A 17309-nucleotide genomic window follows, 5' to 3' on the forward strand; every position below is an offset into this window, starting at 1 on the left:
AATGCCCACAGAGAGGGCTCTGAGTGCCATAGGTTCGCCACCACTGCACTAGGAGGAGAAGGTGGGGGTGGGGTGGGGTGGGGTGGGGTGGAGGTGTCAAGCAGGGGCACTGGGAGGGGAAGGTGGGGGATGGCAGGGGTACAGTGAAGTATGAAGAGTGAGGTCAAGGGTACCGTGACGTCGAAAATGTTGGGAAACACTGACCTAGACACTAGGAAAACAATTGACAGTGAGAGTTGTTCAGCTGTGCACCTAGGAAGCTGGTGAGCTCCTCCTCTCTTGCAGCCTTTAAGCAACAGTTGGACGAACACTTGTTGGGGATGCTTTAGACTGATCCTGCATTAAGCTAGATGGCCTGTATGGCACTTTCCAACTCTATGATTCTATGAACAGTTGTTCGCATGTGTGCTCTGCCTGGTGTAGACCCCAGTTTGTGAAATGGCCTAGCTGTGGCAAAATGGCATTCCTGCAAAGGAAATAAGGCTGTAGTATAAAGGGCACTTTAGAAAAGGGAACAGGGGTTTAGTCTATTCCTGCGTTCAGATAGTACCTTGTTTTTAATGCACTGTTTTCTACATTTGTAATTCTAATTTTTGCATTGTTTATGGCATATTATGTCTGATTTTTTGGGGCGTCATTTCTAATTTTTCTTGTCCTATTGCGTTGCTTGTTGGGCCTCTCCTGCCATTCATCTGCACTGTCCTACACTGTGTGATCTTCCTTCAATCACAGAAAGAAAAGCAGGTTACAGAGAAAGTACATACAATTTTTTAAAATTCTCCTAATGACCCTGCAAGGTAGGTTAAGATGACTGTGACCTGTCAAAGATCACCCTGTGAGCTTCATGGCAAAGTGGGGATTTGAAACTGAGTCTTCTTGCTCTCGGGGTGATACTCTAACCACTATACACAATGCTCATCCATGATTCCATCCCTTTTAGGGCTGTCCTTGTCCTAGAGATCGCCGATATGGAGTGTGTCGGCCTGGAGTGGTTGGCATCGGAGAGGCTGGCTGTCCTCCTGGTGTACCGGTCGCCTAGCGCCCCAAGGGATGGCCTGCCGCAGCTTCTGGAGGTGGTGGCTGACTGGGCGTTGTGGTTCCCCAGACTTATTGTCTTGGGGGATTTCAACGTCCATGTCGACGCCACCTCATGTGCTGGGGCCCTGCTGTCCCCCCTCTAGAGGAGTTTTAGCTGTTGGACGCCATCTGTTGTCTTGAAATGGTATATTATGATTGAGTGCTGTATTTTAATGTGGACCGGTACTAAATGTACGGTGTTGTCTATTTATTTGCTTATTTGTTTTGTTTACTTGTTTTGAACCTCCCTGAGCCCTTCGGGGGAGGGCAGTATATAAGTTTAATAATAAAATAAATAAAAATACCACACTGGCTCTCAACCAAGGCATCCTCCCCACTGTCATCCACCTGTTCCCTCTACTGACCAATAGACGTCTGCTTGCTCTAGTCAACCAAGTCTCAGCACCTCTGCCCATCCCCTGGAAATACAGTTGCAGACACCGAGGATCAGACAAATTGACTTGTGGGGGAAAGTTTCTCTGTGGAAAACATATGGGGATGTACAGTGGCATAATGCCCACGGGGGCATATGGGGTCACATGTCCCTGGGTGGAGGTCATTCAGTCACGTGGGGGGCAGAAAATTGCCCCCCACACAGCCACACCCCTCTGTTTGCAGGGAGTGGCAGCACACATGTGGATAGCGAGGTGTGACCGGCGGTTTACAAACTCCTTCCCTTCCTCTCCCCACAACAGACACGTTGTGAGGTGGCTGAAGCTGAACGAGTTCTGAGAGAACTGTGACTGGCCCAAGGTCACTTAGCAGGCTCCATGTGGAGGAGTGGGGAAACCAGCCCCTTGGGGGAAGGCGGTTTATAAATCCAATAAATAAATAAATAAAAATAAAAAACAAATGCAGCTCAACAGATAAGAATCTGCCCCTCGTATGGAGGAGTGGGGATTTAAACCCGGTTCTCCAGATTAGACTCCACTGCTCTGAACCAGTACTCCACGCTAGCTCTCTATTGGATACAAGTGCGTCTGAGTAAATATGCATAGGACCACGAAGCAGCCACATAGACATTTCAGAGTCAACTGCATTTCAGAACCAAATGTTCCACCTAGCACGTTACAGTCTTCTGTGAACAGGGGTAGCCCTCCAAGGCTTTGGACTGAGGCCTTTCGCAGTCCTCTTCCCACAGCTCATTTTAACTGGAGCATCAGAGACTGAACCTGGGATTTTCTGCTTACGATGCAGGAGCATTAAGCTTTCCCCAACCGTCTCTTTACCTTTTATGTTCATCGGAGCAGTACACATAAATTCTGCCGGCTTTGTGACTAGCACAAAATCCAGTATTCCTGCTCTCTGGCTGGGAAGAGAAGCTTGCATGGGCAGGGACCACAGAGATCTTCCAGTGCTGGAGAAGAATGGCTTTGGTGTTTTGCTTTGCTCTCCCTGAGGCTAGCAGAAGAGGACTGATTTGGGCAAAATAAACACCTGTGCAAGTTTATCTCATTTGCATAGCCCTAAGAAAAGCCTAATCTCTGCAGCACTGGATCAGAACTACTCAATGGAAATGAAAAAGTTGATTACCTGAGGATATGTTCATTAGGTTGAATAAGTCAGTCAGTCAGCAATACGACCCCTCTAAAAACACCATGGCCCCTTCCGCACACGCAAAATAATGTGTTTTCAAACCACTTTCACAACTGTTTGCAAGTGGGTTTTGCTATTCCGCACAGCTTCAAAGAGCACTGAAAGCAGTTTGAAAGTGCATTATTCTGCATGTGCGGAATGAACCCATGTATTACAGCATAAGAAGTCATGACAGCCTATGATCTGGAAGACTCAGGTTCAAATCCTCCCTCTGCCATAGAAACTCACTGGGTGACACATTTTCAGAATCCCCCGGAGACACCCTCTGAAGTCTTCTAATCATAGGGGATGGGGAGGGGGAAGCTGGTGTGTGTGACAGGTTGCTGTCAGCCATTTCCCTTGCATCTGCTTAAAGTGTTCCCCCTTCTCCTCCTGGGGCCGCCTGGTTTAAAACACCGCCTCAGCCCCCGGAGACTTGTCAGTTCCACTGGGCTCACTGCACCATCAAAAGACAGCGCTGTAAATAATTTTTTTAAATAATCCAACAGGGGAACCTCTAATCATCCAAACATGGAGAGGGAGGGAGGCAGCAGAGTGGGAGAAACTGCAGTGCTGTGAGTAGGAGGAGGAGTGAGGAAACCAAAGGAAGCTACAGTACAGAGTCCTTCACTTTCCCTGCAAAGGGAGGGGAAAAGTTGTGTTTACAGCACATTCAGAAGCCATGGGGATTCTCCGGTCTGAGAGTGGGATGAGTGCCAAAGAGAAGGAAACATGTGCGTAACTGACAATCAAACCCGAAGAGAATGTACATGTAACCTCTATCTGTGGGTTCTGTGGGGGCAGAACTTGGAAGGAGTTGCAAAGAACTAAATTTAAAACAAAATGGTTTACTTCCTTAACAAATAACACTTTTAACATTAACATTTAACATTAACAATTTACAGTCCTTTCAGGTTGCATTTCAAGTCCTTATATTTACAATCTACTGATAATGCCAAGTCCAATTCTTCCTGCTGGTGGTTGGCTTATGAAGACTTCAGAGGATTGGTGAATGGGATCCAAGATGATGAAGGTCCCCAAAAGAACTCCCATCAACTACATGCATAGCAAGCTCTGAAACAATAAATTCTAACATTTACAATATAGCAAAAATAAACAACTCCCTTCCCACTAGTTCCCAACAACTTTGCAGTTACCTTAAACAAGGTGTTAAGAGCTTATAAAGAATTAAATCAAGGTCCCAGCCTGGTAGCCTTGCTTCCTCCAACTTCACCAGTTTTTGCAGCCTTCTGCTGCTTTGAGTCGCCACGCCTTTCTGGGTCAACCCATCCTGAACATAGGGGTTACATACACACAAAGCGAAGGAGACCACATTTGAATAAATGTCCCAAGACTATGTCTGCCCTGGTTTTTGGTAACCATTTGCCAGTATTTGGTAGGGGATATTTCATTGAGATTTTTAATGCAACTGAAGCTTTGTAAATTTTTATTTCAGCAGCTATTTATGGCCAGTGTGGTATAGTGGTTGAGAGAGCAGACTCTAATCTGAAAAAATGATTCCTCCACATGCAGCTCACAGGCGACCTTGAGCCAATCAGAGTTCTCTCAGAAATCTCTTAGCCCATGCGGAGGCAGGCAAAGGCAAACTACCTCCCAATGTCTCTTGCCCTGAAAACCCTACAAGGTTGCCACAAGTCAGCTGTGACTTGACAGTACATACAAACACATATATTTATACCTTGTTTTCCTTCTCAATGGGGACCCATAGCAGCTTATAGTGCTATTCATTTTATCTTCACAACAACCATGTGAGGTAGGTTAGGCTGATAGTGCGTGACTACCCCAATGTCACCCACCCAGCAAGTTCCAGGCACAGTGGGGATTCGAACCTGGTTCTTCCAGATTCTAGTTCGACATGGTAACCACTAAACTGAAAAAAACTATCTTGGCTAGGTGTCACAGAAATCTAGACATACCCATGTTTCCTCAAAAATAAGACAGGGTCTTAATTTAATTTTTGCTCCAAAAGATGTGTTAGGGCTTATTTTCAAGGGATGTCTTAAATTTTTTCCCATGATTTTGCGCAACCCCCCCTCCCCCCCCCACGTGACCAGATCAGCAGTACCGGGGAATCTGTAACTAGGGCTTATTTTTGGAGTAGGGCTTATATTTCAAGCATCCTCTAAAAATCCCGAAAAATCATGCTAGGGCTTATTTTCGGGGTAGGGCTTATTTTCAGGGAAACAGGGTAAATGGTCAGATGCTGTAATTCACCCACAGGCAGGAAGAATGTTGTGAATGATCAATTTAAGCTAGCAACACCACTTTAATTGGGAGGACTCGTGGAATAGGATTGCTTGACTGCAGTCTAAATTGAAATAGTGAGTGACTGCCACCTGCAGGAGTAAAAGAAAACTCCATGTGTAGGCTAAACGCTCACAGAAAAAGCAAGGCAAAAGCAAGTGAACGCAGGTTCTTTTGTGATCAGGGTTTGGCTCAACAGCTGGCATTTTAGGCCTAGTTCGTTTATACAGAACAATGTGGTGGTAGGGAGGACTGCACCGCTGCAAACTGCTGATGACTATGTTTTGAAGCACGCTGTTATGTTTAAAAAATTTCCTGCAAATAAAAACTCTTGCAAAAAATACAGCAAAATTCAGACTGGAATCCCCAACCTGCAGTCTGAGGATGTGCAGTTTGTTCTATAGTCAAAGAGTTGGAAGAGACCACAAGGGCCATCCAGTCCAACCCCCTGCCATGCAGGAACACACAAGCAAAGGACTCCTGACAGATGACTATCCAGCCTCAAGTTTCAAAACCACCAAAGGCCACTCCTCCACCCTGTGAGGCAGCATATTCCACTGCTGAATGGAGCTTACCATCAGGAAGTTCTTAAAGTTTAGGAGAAATCTCTTTACCTGTACCTTATTCCTTGGCTCTGGTCTCTGGAGCAGCAGAAAACAAGTTTGCTCCCTCTTCAACATGACATCCCTTTTGAATATTTAAACATGGCTATCATGTCACCCTTAACCTTATCTTCTCCAAAATAAACATAACCAGCTCCCTACGTCTCTCCTTGTAGGGCATGGATTCCACAACTTTTACCAGTTTGGCCACCCTTCCCTGGACCTGGTCCTGCTTGTCAATATCCTTCTTGAATTGTGGTGCCCAGAAGTGGATGCATAATTCCAGGTGATGTCTGACCAATGCAGAATAGAGTGGAACTATAACATTCCTCAATCTAGGCACTATGCTCCTGTTGATGCATTCCGGAATTGCACTGGGTTTCTTGGCTGCCGCATCACACTGATGACTCGTGTTCAGCTTGTGTTCTACTAAAGCTCACAGATCCCTTTCATGTGTACGGTTGTCAAGTCAGGTGCGACTCATGAACAAGCCTTGAGTCAAAGGTGTATTATGTGGTTAAGGCAGTTTTATTTCTGGATCATAGAATCATAGAGTTGGAAGAGTCCACAAGGGCCATCAAGTCCAACCCCCTGCCATGCAGGAACACACAAACCAAAGCACTCCTAATCATGGATTGGTTTGGAGGGGCATAAAAACCATCTCAGCTGAGACACAGAGAGAGCACTTGTCAATCTCTCGTTTCCTACCAGGGACTCTCCAAATGGGTAAAATCAACGTCTGCCCATACACAGGCCTTCTCCATTGTACCCCCACATTTTGGAATGGCCTATCTAAGAAGATAAAGAAGACTCCCACTGTCTCCTGTCTTTCCACAAACTATACAAAACTGAATGCTTCCGTTTGGCTTTTCTATGAAGACAAAAGAGTTGCACCATACTGAATGATTCACAACGTTATTTGAAAAAAATTATTAGGGACTGTGGTCGGTATGGCTATACGTGGCTTGCTGAAACTAGGACTCTGCTATGCAACTCTGCATCATTTAATACATCTGCTTTCCTTCTGTTGTTTTATAAATCTGGTTGGTTTTACAGCCCTAATCCTTCCGCATTGACTCTTCCACTTACTGCATAGATCCACTCTGTGTAATCCATCTTGAGTCCAAGTGAGAAAGGCAGACAAATTAGACCTATAATTGTTACTAATGAAAATTTAAACAGAGTCAAACTCCTCTAGTTTCTGATGACTGACCGGGACTCAGATATAACTTTAGTGGTAGATAAGTTTTTAGCACCAGTCATAAAGCAAAGAATGATTATAGGTCCCAATCGGGACACTGTTTGATGAGCTTTTAAAAATTTATATTAATTCCAAGTTTAATATCTGTAAATATTATTTAATCTATGGCAATAAAAGGCAGACAATCAATCAATCAGTCAGTCAATCAATCAATCAATCAGCCTCTTTTTTGAGAACCGGCCTTTCAGCCTCTAAGACCGCTTCCATGTGATCAGGCTGGTGACCCACTCTGTTTATAATATAGTATTAAAATACCAAACTAGAAACCCCAGAAACAATATCCTTATAACAGTCAGTATACTGAACTTTGAAAAATTGTATCCCAGCTTTTGCTGTTTTCTACACAATTTGTTGGTTTCCTAGTATTCAGAACAGGGCCCACAAAGTCCAGTGGTCTGTTCACACAAGGTGGGGGAAGGGACATACTCAGGTTTTCCTTTTATTTTGAAAAGAGTCTCTTTTAGGGGAAACAAACAAAATATAATAAATGGCTCCAAAAAACGGGAGCCAGAGTCGGCTGGGCAGAAGAGGCAAGCCCCTGCCCCTCTCCCTCATCCCTTCCAAGCCTGCCTCTAAGAACCCTTTAAAACTCTACACTAATGATTAAGATATAATAGTCTAACTAGTAAGAATGTTTTGAAGTTGGTGGATAAATGACAGAGATTTTAAGGCTTCATAACGGTTTCTCTAATAATATAAGGATGTCATTCATTATGTCATGTGTATCCAACATAATCTTGGGTAGATCTTTTCTTTCTTTTACTCTTATCTACTCACTCTTGAGTATTTTTCCAATTCTATTCTGTCCAATACACTCTGATAATTAATTTTTTAATTGTTTTAAAAACCTCTGCACTATTGTAACCCAGCAGATTATACTATCATAATTTCTCCTGACATCACGAGTTAAAGAAGACGCCCTCCGCAAAGCATCACGGGACTTGTAGTTTCCAGTTAGCCAAGCGGATGGACCTATTTATGAATCTAAAGGCATGGTTTATTTTTATTTTAGCTTTAACCTCTCTTTTGTAAAACTACTGCTAATATAAACGCTTTATTATAATTCCGGCCACTTTTCCTCACACCTGAGAGAGACTCCCACTCCCCTCAGGTTTCCCCGCCCCCCGTCGCCACACCCACGAACCGGAAGTGACGTCTTATAGCGGGGCGTGGTCGCCAGGGCCCCAACACGGAAGTGGCTCATGAGACGAAAAGGGAGGGAAGCGGTTGCATCGCTGGCTGGTCCGCGCGGTGATTGTGGGCGGGGCCGAAGCCGTGAGGGGCGCGAGGAGGGGGGCTGACCAACCGCCGGAGCCTCCTGCCCCCCCCTCCTCCCGCGGCTGCCCCATTCCGGGGTCCCTGCCATGAATGTGGACGTGGAGTTTCACATTCGCCACAACTACCCTTGGGCCCGCCTCCCCGCCAGCGTCAAGCAGGTACGGACTGACCCTTCCCGGCACCTGTCAACAAAACTCCCCCCACCCTTCCCCTCTCCGTCAGTTGAGACAGGTGTTGACCCCTCTGGCGTCCCGTACTCCTGTCTCCCGCCCTGGTCCTTCAAGAGACATCAAGCGGTTTCTGTACCTCCTTTTCCAGATAGGGCTTCTTGCAACCACACCCGCCTCACGTTGGGTGGGTGTTTCTCAAGTTTTACCATCCTTCTCCCTTCGTTTATAATCTCAACCGGGGTGTCCAACTCTGCCCTCCAGAGGTTCATGGACTACAATTCCCATCAGCCCCTGCCAGCATGGCCAATTGGCTTAGCCTTACAGCCAATTGGCCATTCTGGCAGGGACTGATGGGCATCGTAGTCCATGAACCTCTAGAGGCAGAGTTGGACACCCCTGATCTAAACTTATATTGCTCTATGGACCAGCCAACCAGCTGGATGAGCAGGGCTCCTTGCAGGGCAGTCATGGGTAAATGGAGAAATGACATTGTCAGAGCAACAATGAGCTCCCATTGGAGCAACATAGAGACTTAGCAATCACTTTGAATATCGCTATTGTAGGTGGAAGTGTTCGGGGAGTAAAGCCCACTAGATCATACGTGTAAGGTGGGTCCTTTGGATTTGGGGTGGGGATATGCTTTCTCCTTTCCTTCTGCTGCAGACCCCCAATCCTCACATCGTAATTTTGCTATAGATCCACTGTCCCGCAAGGATGGTGCTTTGGGGGCTGCTGCAAGGAGGAGTTGTGGAAGTTGTGTACTGAATCCTAGAGTTGAAGAGACCACAAGGGGCATCAAGTCCAACCCCCTGCCATACAGGAACACACAATCAAAACAATCCTGACATATGTTCATCCAGCCCCTCCTTGTTTAAAGACCTCCCAAAGAAGGGAGACTCCACCACTCTCTCCTCAGGCAATAAATTCCACTAAACAGCCTCCATTTTGGTGGAATCTCTTTCCTGCACCTACGCCGATCCATGACTCCTGGTTCCTAGTCTCTGGAGGCAGCAGAAAACAAGCTTGCTCCCTCTTCAGCATGGCATCCCTCCAAATCATTTAACTTGCATAGCTATCATGTTCTTAACTGCTGCCTCTCAGACTAAACATCCCTCAACATCTCTACTGACAACCTTTTCTTTTAGTAGGGCATGGATTCCAGGTGATCTTTTACCATTTTAAGGTTTGCCCTACTCTGGACATGTTCCAGCTTGTCAATATCCTTCTTAAATTGTAGTGCCCAGAACTAAACACAGTACTCTAGGTGAAGTCTGACCAATGCAGAGTAAAGTGGTACAATTACTTCCCTCACTTTAGAGTCTAGACACTATGCTCTTATTGATGCATTCCAGAATTGCATTGGCTTTCTTGGCTGCCGTATCACACTGCTGACTCATGTTCTGTTTGTGGTCTACTAAGACTCCCAGATCTCTTTCACATTTAGTGTTGTCAAGCCAGGTGTCATCCATCCTGTATTTTTGCATTTCATTTTTTCTGCCTAAGTGTAGAATCTTACATTGATCTCTGTTGAAATTCATTTTGTTAGCTTTGGCCCAGTTCTCTAATCTATCCAGATAATTTTGAATCCTGCCCCTGTCCTCCAGGGTAGCCACAAAGTTGTTGTAAACATGAAAGATCTTATTGCAGTGGCTTTCAGTGGTGGGTTGGCAGTGAAGAAGGTCACTGTAAATAAAAACCATGTAATATGAATTCTAGGTACAATACGCTTTTGTTCTTATGAAACAAAAACAACTATGTCTAATCAGGAAACAGCATCTTTGCTGATCATGAGTTCTGTAGTGACATGAACAAAAGATAATAAGGACACTGTAATAGCTTGATGGAAGAGGGCTAGGTAGTCTTGGCTTAATGATCTTTAGAACCAAGAAAGCATTGTTTATCTCTACGTAAGCCAGACCGGATTAATCTAACATTTGATCATGGATCTAGGGCCAAAAAGCTAGTTGAAACTCTTCTGTTAAGGGTGACATTTTAGCCCAGTTGTCAACTGGACAGAGTATAAAGTTACCTACCAGGGTAGGTAAACTACTTTTTAACTGCCCTAATATGTTGTATAAACTTTTTAGACCCAGCTTATCGAAGCTGCAGTTCTTAACGCTCTGATTTCATTTGGAAGTAAATACCATGGAGATAAGTGATGTTTACTTCCACTCCTGTGAGTCCAATGTTCACGATCAGGGAGATAATCTGTTTTGTTTTTTTAACTCTCTAGTATCATGAATGGTACACAGTTCTGTGCCATGTAACTAAACCAGCCTGGTTTGTTTCATAGGGTCTTGGAAACTCACAGCGAGAATATGAAAAGCAAGGTCGCGTGCTCTATATGGTATCGCAATCAGCTCACAATTACGGTGCACGAATAGCTTAGAGTGAGTACCGAATTACAAAATTGAGGCCAGGAAGTATTTTTGAAAATGAACGCTTCTACCTGAACAAATGGACAGGAAGTGTGGGCATGGCATCCCAGCAGCCTTAAAGAGCCCCTACAAAATGGCCCAGCTTGTTTGAACAGCTGAGGGAGAGAGAAATGGGGAACTGCTGCACTCTACTAGGTGGTATCTCAGAACTGTACCCAGAAGGCTTATGTGGTACTTGCACTTGCAAGCTGCCTTGAACTTCACTAGGTGCATACTTTTTGAGATAATTATAGCTGAAAATGAGATTCAGAAATATTAGTCTTCTGAATACCAGTGTTAGGGGGGCAACATCAAGAGAATGTGGCTGTTTCGTTGGCTTCCAGGAACAGACAGTTGACTTCTGTGTAAAGCAAGATGCTGGACAGGGAGGGTCTGTGGCTCAGTGGAAGAGCCTCTGCTTTGAAGAAGAAGAGTTTGGATTTATATCCCCCCTTTCTCTCCTGCAGGGAGACCTGCAAGGGACTCCTACAATCTCCTTGCCCTTCTCCCTTCACAGCAAACACTCTGTGAGGTAGGTGGGGCTGAGAGAGCTCCGAGAAGCTGTAACTAGCCCAAGGTCACCCAGCTGGTATGTGTGGGAGTGTACAGGCTAATCTGAATTCTCCAGATAAGCCTCCACAGCCCAGGCGGCACAGCTGGGAATCAAACCCTGTTCCTCCAGATTAGATACACGAGCTCTTAACCTCCTACGCCACTGCTGCTCCTGGTTCTGTCCCTGGCATCTACAGTTGAAAGGACCAAGTAGGAAGTGATGTGAAAGACATCAGCCTATCCTAGAGAGCCGCAGCCAGTGGACAGTACTGGCTGCGATAGGTCAGTGGACTGATTCAGTCAGGATAGGGCAACTTTGGGTGTCGTGTGACTAGGTGGTCCGCTGGTTTGATCCGGCAGGGTTCCTCTTATGTTCTCATGTTATTTTCAGTAGATCCGTTTATTTAGGATGGACATTTTGTGAAAATGAAGTTCCAAAGAAAATATTTAGGGACAGGGATGCACATAGGTCTCACGTTTCCCCCTCATAGTTATTCTTCATAGTAGTTTGAAATGATACTGTCTCTTTCCCTTCCTTTGTCTTCTTTTCCCCTTGTGCAGATGCCTGGAGAAGGCGCCAGATTCATCCCCCTGCAAATAGCTCTGTTTGCATTGGGATCTTGCCAAGCTTTGTAGAAGCTAACTCACAAAAAAAACCTAAAACATTCCTGGAAACAGGGTTGTATGATGCGACCTACTGATGAGTCTCTTCTCTTCCAGTTAAGCATGTTAAGAAAGATGAACGAAGATACTATGAGGAACTGTTAAAATATAGTAGAGAGCATCTCATGTTGTACCCCTATCACTTGTCTGATATCATGGTGAAGGGCCTGAGGATAACACCGTTTTCATACTACACAGGAATAATGGAGGTGAGTTTGGAGAAAAATGTGCCTTGCTGGCAATTCACGCATAGCACTGCTAGCTGGAGTCAAGTATCTTTTTTGTTAGCTTTTTGCCAAGCTACTGCTGGTATATAATAAGCCACAGGAAAGTCAGTACGCCTTCAGCTGCACTGACAGCTTTGCAGCCAAATTATCTTGCAAATAGAACCCGTGAAAGTGGCAAAGCATGCTCCAGTTTCATCCAGTTGGAAGGATGTTTAATGTGCAGAATTCGTCAGTCTGTGACCTCAGCTAGTCCTCAGTAGGTTTTCAAGCTGGTATTTTGCCATTGAGTTCCATTAATTAGAATAAGTAATTTATGCTTCTGCTAACCTGGATAGCCCAGATCTTGGAAGCTAATCAGGGTCAGCCCTCATTAGTACTTGGAGGGGAGACCACTAAGGAAGCCCAGAGTCACTAGGCAGAGAATAATAACCTGTGTGCCAGAGTTGATGCTGCAGCAGCATTTTGCAAGAGTAGGCACAGTGGTTGTTTACTGTCATGTGTGTATTCCACTTTTTCTGTAAGGTGCTTCAAGATAACAGTTCCTCTTGGTCTTCCCCGTCCCAGATGCATTTCTATCATAATCTGCTTTTATCGTACGAGTTGCCTCAGGCCAGACTTACGCTTATTTGTTGGATGAAAAACCAGTTTCTTCCATGAAGTCCAAAAAAAATCTTCAATCCTGCCTTCTTTTATTACCTTTTGCTGAATTATAGCTGATGTTACCTGTTCCCAGTGCTGTAGCGTCTAGTATGAGTGACAGTATTTAATCTAGTTCTTAATCTGGAGGACTCTCAGAGGTGGGGAGGGGGCATTTAGCATGCTAGACCTGGTTTAGGGAGACCTGAGTTCCGATCCCAACAATGCTACAAAGCTTGCTGGCTGACCTTTGACAAGTCTCCAGCCTTCTTCCCATGCAGTGTATTTCTGAGGATGATGAGCTAATGAAGGACCTTTGTTAGCAGGTGTGCTTCTAACTCTGGATTCTCCATTTGGTTGGGGGAATAACAATTTGTATAACAAGTAGCACCTTCTAATGAACTGCATGTTCGGCACAAAAATAGTCCTGCGTTTTTACTGATGTAAAAAAATCATTGTGCACTTATCAAATAAGAGTCAACAGTGAGTGGAGAGGACACGGGCTGGTGTTCAGTGGCAGGACATATATTTGATGAGCAGAGGATCACAGGCCCCTTCCGCACATGCAAAATAATGCGTTTTCAAACCACTTTCACAACTGTTTGCAAGTGGATTTTGCCATTCCACACAGCTTCAAAGAGCATTGAAAGCAGTTTGAAAGTGCATTATTCTGCATGTGCGGAATGAGCCTAAGAGAAGGTGGCATCGTCAAAGAAGACTTTTTATGTGAGATCTTGGATAACTGCTGGCAATCAAAATAGACAGTAATTATCTATAGGATCCAATGGGCTGAGTATAAAGCAGCTCCAAAGGTCTGTATATAAACTGACAATGTAATTTTGTTCCTTTTTTTTTATACAGGACATAATGAACAGTGAAAAAAGCTATGATTCGTTGCCCAATTTCACTGCTGCAGACTGTAAGTGCATAATCGGCTTCTTTTTCCCCAAATAGAATGAATGTTAATTTCAAAAACACTTGGGGGGGGGGGGGGTCTCCTTTGTTTCCTGCTTCGTTTCTATAGTACAGCTGTGTGATAGTTTTAAAATTCTTAAACTCCTATACTTGTAAGGAGGGCTTTTGATAGAGGGTTAAATGTGTAGCGTTTAAAGCGAGTGACAGGAAGACTCCTGGGAACTAAACGCTGAAAATGATTGAAACAACAGTGCTCCACAAATCAAGTGGACATTGTTTTTTATAATTTTTCCAAAATATAAACTGTCATAGTATACCTGCATAACAGACCGCTACATCGACATTTGACAAATATAACTGTTTGGATTATATGTACCCCACCTTTAGAGTAAGGGGCTGTAGCATCCGTGGATCCAGTCCTATCAATGTGAAACTACCCAGAAAAGAAACACTCAACCATTGGGTTGAATTTTTTTTGCCAAGACTTAGATGCTGAAAATACATGAGTTGAGTAGGTATGTCTTATTTGTGTCCCCACAATACAACTGAGGAAAATTGTAAATAATTGCAATTGAATAGGCTTCAATGGGGAAATTCAGGGATAAAATTCATATTTTAAAAGGTGGTGTTCCTGGTGGACTTGAGAAAAATAAAGGATGGAAACAGTGTTAGTGCGTCATATTCTGATGTCCCAGAGTAGTTTTACCAATCTAATTTAATTTTTTTAGGCCTGAGACTTCTTGGCATAGGAAGAAACCAGTACATTGATCTAATGAACCAGTGTCGATCATCAAAAGTACGTGTCTGATTTTGTTTCCTCTACACTTCTCCATCTGGGCTAAAATTGACAATCCAGCAATTCATAATACTATTGCCAATCCAATCCAAAACCTTTATTAGGCATAAAACCGGTGTGTGCATAATACTATTTAAAAGTTATAGGATAAATTGAAAATATAGGTGTTAATACCAAACCCAGTCTATTTTGATGCCTACTGCTATTGAGCTCAGCAGAGATCTAATTGAATTAGAAGGCTTTGCATCACTTCTGAAAGAGCTGGGTCACCTAGTCCATACTACAAAGAACAACCTATCCCAAGACATGATGTTTAAGCAGATGGTCATTTCTAGCTTCCTGCCAAGTGGTATGGGGAATCTTTCCACTCTCCTGATTTCCCCAGAATTCTGACCACATCTGGTAACACCCTCGGCACAAAGTTACCCTGTAGTTTTCAGACATGCTGTGGTAAATATGTATTTGCTCACTGCTTCGTTACGATGTATAGTTGATGTATAAAGTTCTGTAACCTCTAGGTTGTACTGCTGTAGCATATACCAGCGTGATATAGTGGTTAAGAGTAGTGGACTCTAATCTGGTAAACCGGGTTTGATTCCCCACTCCTTCACACAACTAGCTTACTCTTATCCGGTGAACTAGGGTTCCCCCTCCCCTCACTCCTACACATGATACCTGCTGGGTGACCTTGGGCTAGTCACAGTTCTATCCGAACACTCTCGCCTAGGCTGGCCTACATCACAAGGGGTAGGGAGAGGAAGAAAGGAGTTTATAAGCCACTTTGAAGCTTCTTACAGGAGGGAAAGGTGGGATATAAACCCAACCTCTTCTCTTCTTATGCCAAAGAATCCATGCCCACATGTCCAGGGGAGACAGGCCGGGAAGGGAGTTCAAGGTAGTTCAAGGAGATACAAGCAGTAGCTTGTTTACAGTTGATGAGTAAAAGGGGACAAAGGCTTCAAAAGCACCATCCCTCATTACATCATTCTTAAAGTTTTGTGGCCTCTCTTGTTTGCTGGAAAGCTCTTCAGGGCTGTCTCTCTCCACATGAGCCTCACCCCAGTTACTCTGTAAACAACCATGTTTGTTAGTGCCCTCTCTCCTGATGGAGTTGTTTTCTGGCACCCACTCAAATCCCCTTCCTACCCTGTTTCTCCGAAAATAAGGCATCCCCGAGAATAAGACGTAGTAGAGGTTTTGCTGAAGTGCTAAATATAAAACATCGCCCAAAAGTAAGACGTAGCAAAGTTTTTGTTTGGAAGCATGCCCGTCAAACAGAACACCAGAGCATGCAGCTTGGAGCAGAAAAATAGGGCATCTCCTGAAAATAAGACATAGCGCATCTTTGGGAGCAAAAATTAATATAAGACACTGTCTTATTTTCGGAGAAACACGGTATCTGTGCTGTTGTGGAATGAGCTCCCTCCAGAGAGCTGTTGAATGCTAAGCTGATAATTGATAATTGAATGATAATTGATAATTGAATGCTGCATTTTAAGTTTTAATCCAACTTTGTATTCTTGTTTTACTGTTTGTTGGTGTTGTACGCTGCCCTGAGACTTTCGGGGGAGGGCGGTATAAAAATGAAATAATAAATAAATAAATAAATAAGTAAGTAAGCCTGCTGGCCATGAAGATCTGTTTTTTTTAAGAACATTTCTGGGACATCGTATCTTGTTTCACCAAATGCATCTAGTGCAAGATATGTTTACTGGCTTGTTACTATGACTTGATGGGTTTTACGTGAGAGGTTTTGGTGGCTTTTTAATTAATGTGATTTGGCCACCTGGGGGCTCGTAGGAGGAAAACTGGGTTGCAAATTTTTTTTATTTTTAATTAAATAAAGTTTGCAGATTGCGATGGTACCCACTGGAGGAAGCAGCCTCATTGGAATGCTAGGTGCAAGACGCTGAGGAATTATTTGCATCTGGAGGCTTTTGGGGTGTCAGTGCTGCTGTGATCAGCTGCCAACATCTGGTCTACATTTGGAGCCAAGCAATTAATCCTAGCATCCCGATTCCAGAGAGCTTTTTATGAGTCTTGCCTTTAGGTTATGGAAGTATGATGATGAAGAAGAAGAAGAGTTTGGATTTATATCCCCCCTTTCTCTCCTGCAGGAGACTCAAAGGGGCTTACAATCTCCTTGCCCTTCCCCCCTCACAACAAACACCCTGTGAGGTAGGTGGAGCTGAGAGAGCTCCAAGAAGCTGTGACTAGCCCAAGGTCACCCAGCTGGCGTGTGTGGGAGTGTACAGACTAATCTGAATTCCCTAGATAAGCCTCCACAGCTCAGGTGGCAGAGCGGAGAATCAAACCCATTCCCTCCAGATTAGATACACAATCTCTTAACCTCCTACGCCACTACGCCACACGAGCTCTTAACCTCCTACGCCAGGGGTAGGGAACCTGCGGCTCTCCAGATGTTCAGGAACTACAATTCCCATCAGCCCCTACCAGCATGGCCAATTGGCCATGCTGATAGAGGCTGATGGGAATGGATTCTAATTTATCTGGGCCTGATTCTCACTGATGTCAATTTCAGTTCAGTCTCTCTCTTCATATGATTTAGTAATCCCTTCCTTTTGTGACACTGAAACATATTACAGAGCCGTAGCGCCATCTATTTCTAGAGCTTAACACTATTTTAAACAGATGATTCTGTAATAAAACAGTACATCAATAATTTTTTTCAGAGATCATTGTGAGAGTTTATGATAAAAATTAGGAGCTATCTTCCTTTTTCATGACCCAGTGTGCTTTTTTTTCTGGGTTTAGGTGCCCACGTTTTCTTCGTTCAGAAATATCCGTTAGTTGCTTAATATAAGATAGTAAATGGGTGGCTTCCTTGGTTGTTTTTGACCTGTGCAATTTCAAA

The 17309-nt window shown here is 44.1% G+C and overlaps 1 protein-coding gene across 2 annotated transcripts in view; it reads left to right on the top strand.

Annotated features, from left to right (window-relative positions):
* Positions 1 to 7958: 7958 nt before the first annotated feature.
* FAM91A1 (family with sequence similarity 91 member A1) overlaps positions 7959 to 17309 on the top strand; it is a 34112-nt gene continuing 24761 nt past the window's right edge. Inside the window, exons 1-5 of one of the 2 annotated variants that reach the window (XM_048507730.1) lie at positions 7959 to 8216; positions 10522 to 10615; positions 11916 to 12069; positions 13585 to 13642; positions 14367 to 14434. In XM_048507730.1, coding sequence (XP_048363687.1) covers positions 11986 to 12069; positions 13585 to 13642; positions 14367 to 14434 — 210 coding nt within the window. In that variant the 5' untranslated portion in view covers positions 7959 to 8216; positions 10522 to 10615; positions 11916 to 11985. The remainder of the gene's footprint in view (positions 8217 to 10521; positions 10616 to 11915; positions 12070 to 13584; positions 13643 to 14366; positions 14435 to 17309) is intronic. The other variant, XM_048507731.1, reaches the window with a different exon arrangement.

This window comes from Sphaerodactylus townsendi, linkage group LG09, assembly GCF_021028975.2.
Source record: "Sphaerodactylus townsendi isolate TG3544 linkage group LG09, MPM_Stown_v2.3, whole genome shotgun sequence".
NCBI classification, from domain to species: domain Eukaryota; kingdom Metazoa; phylum Chordata; class Lepidosauria; order Squamata; family Sphaerodactylidae; genus Sphaerodactylus; species Sphaerodactylus townsendi.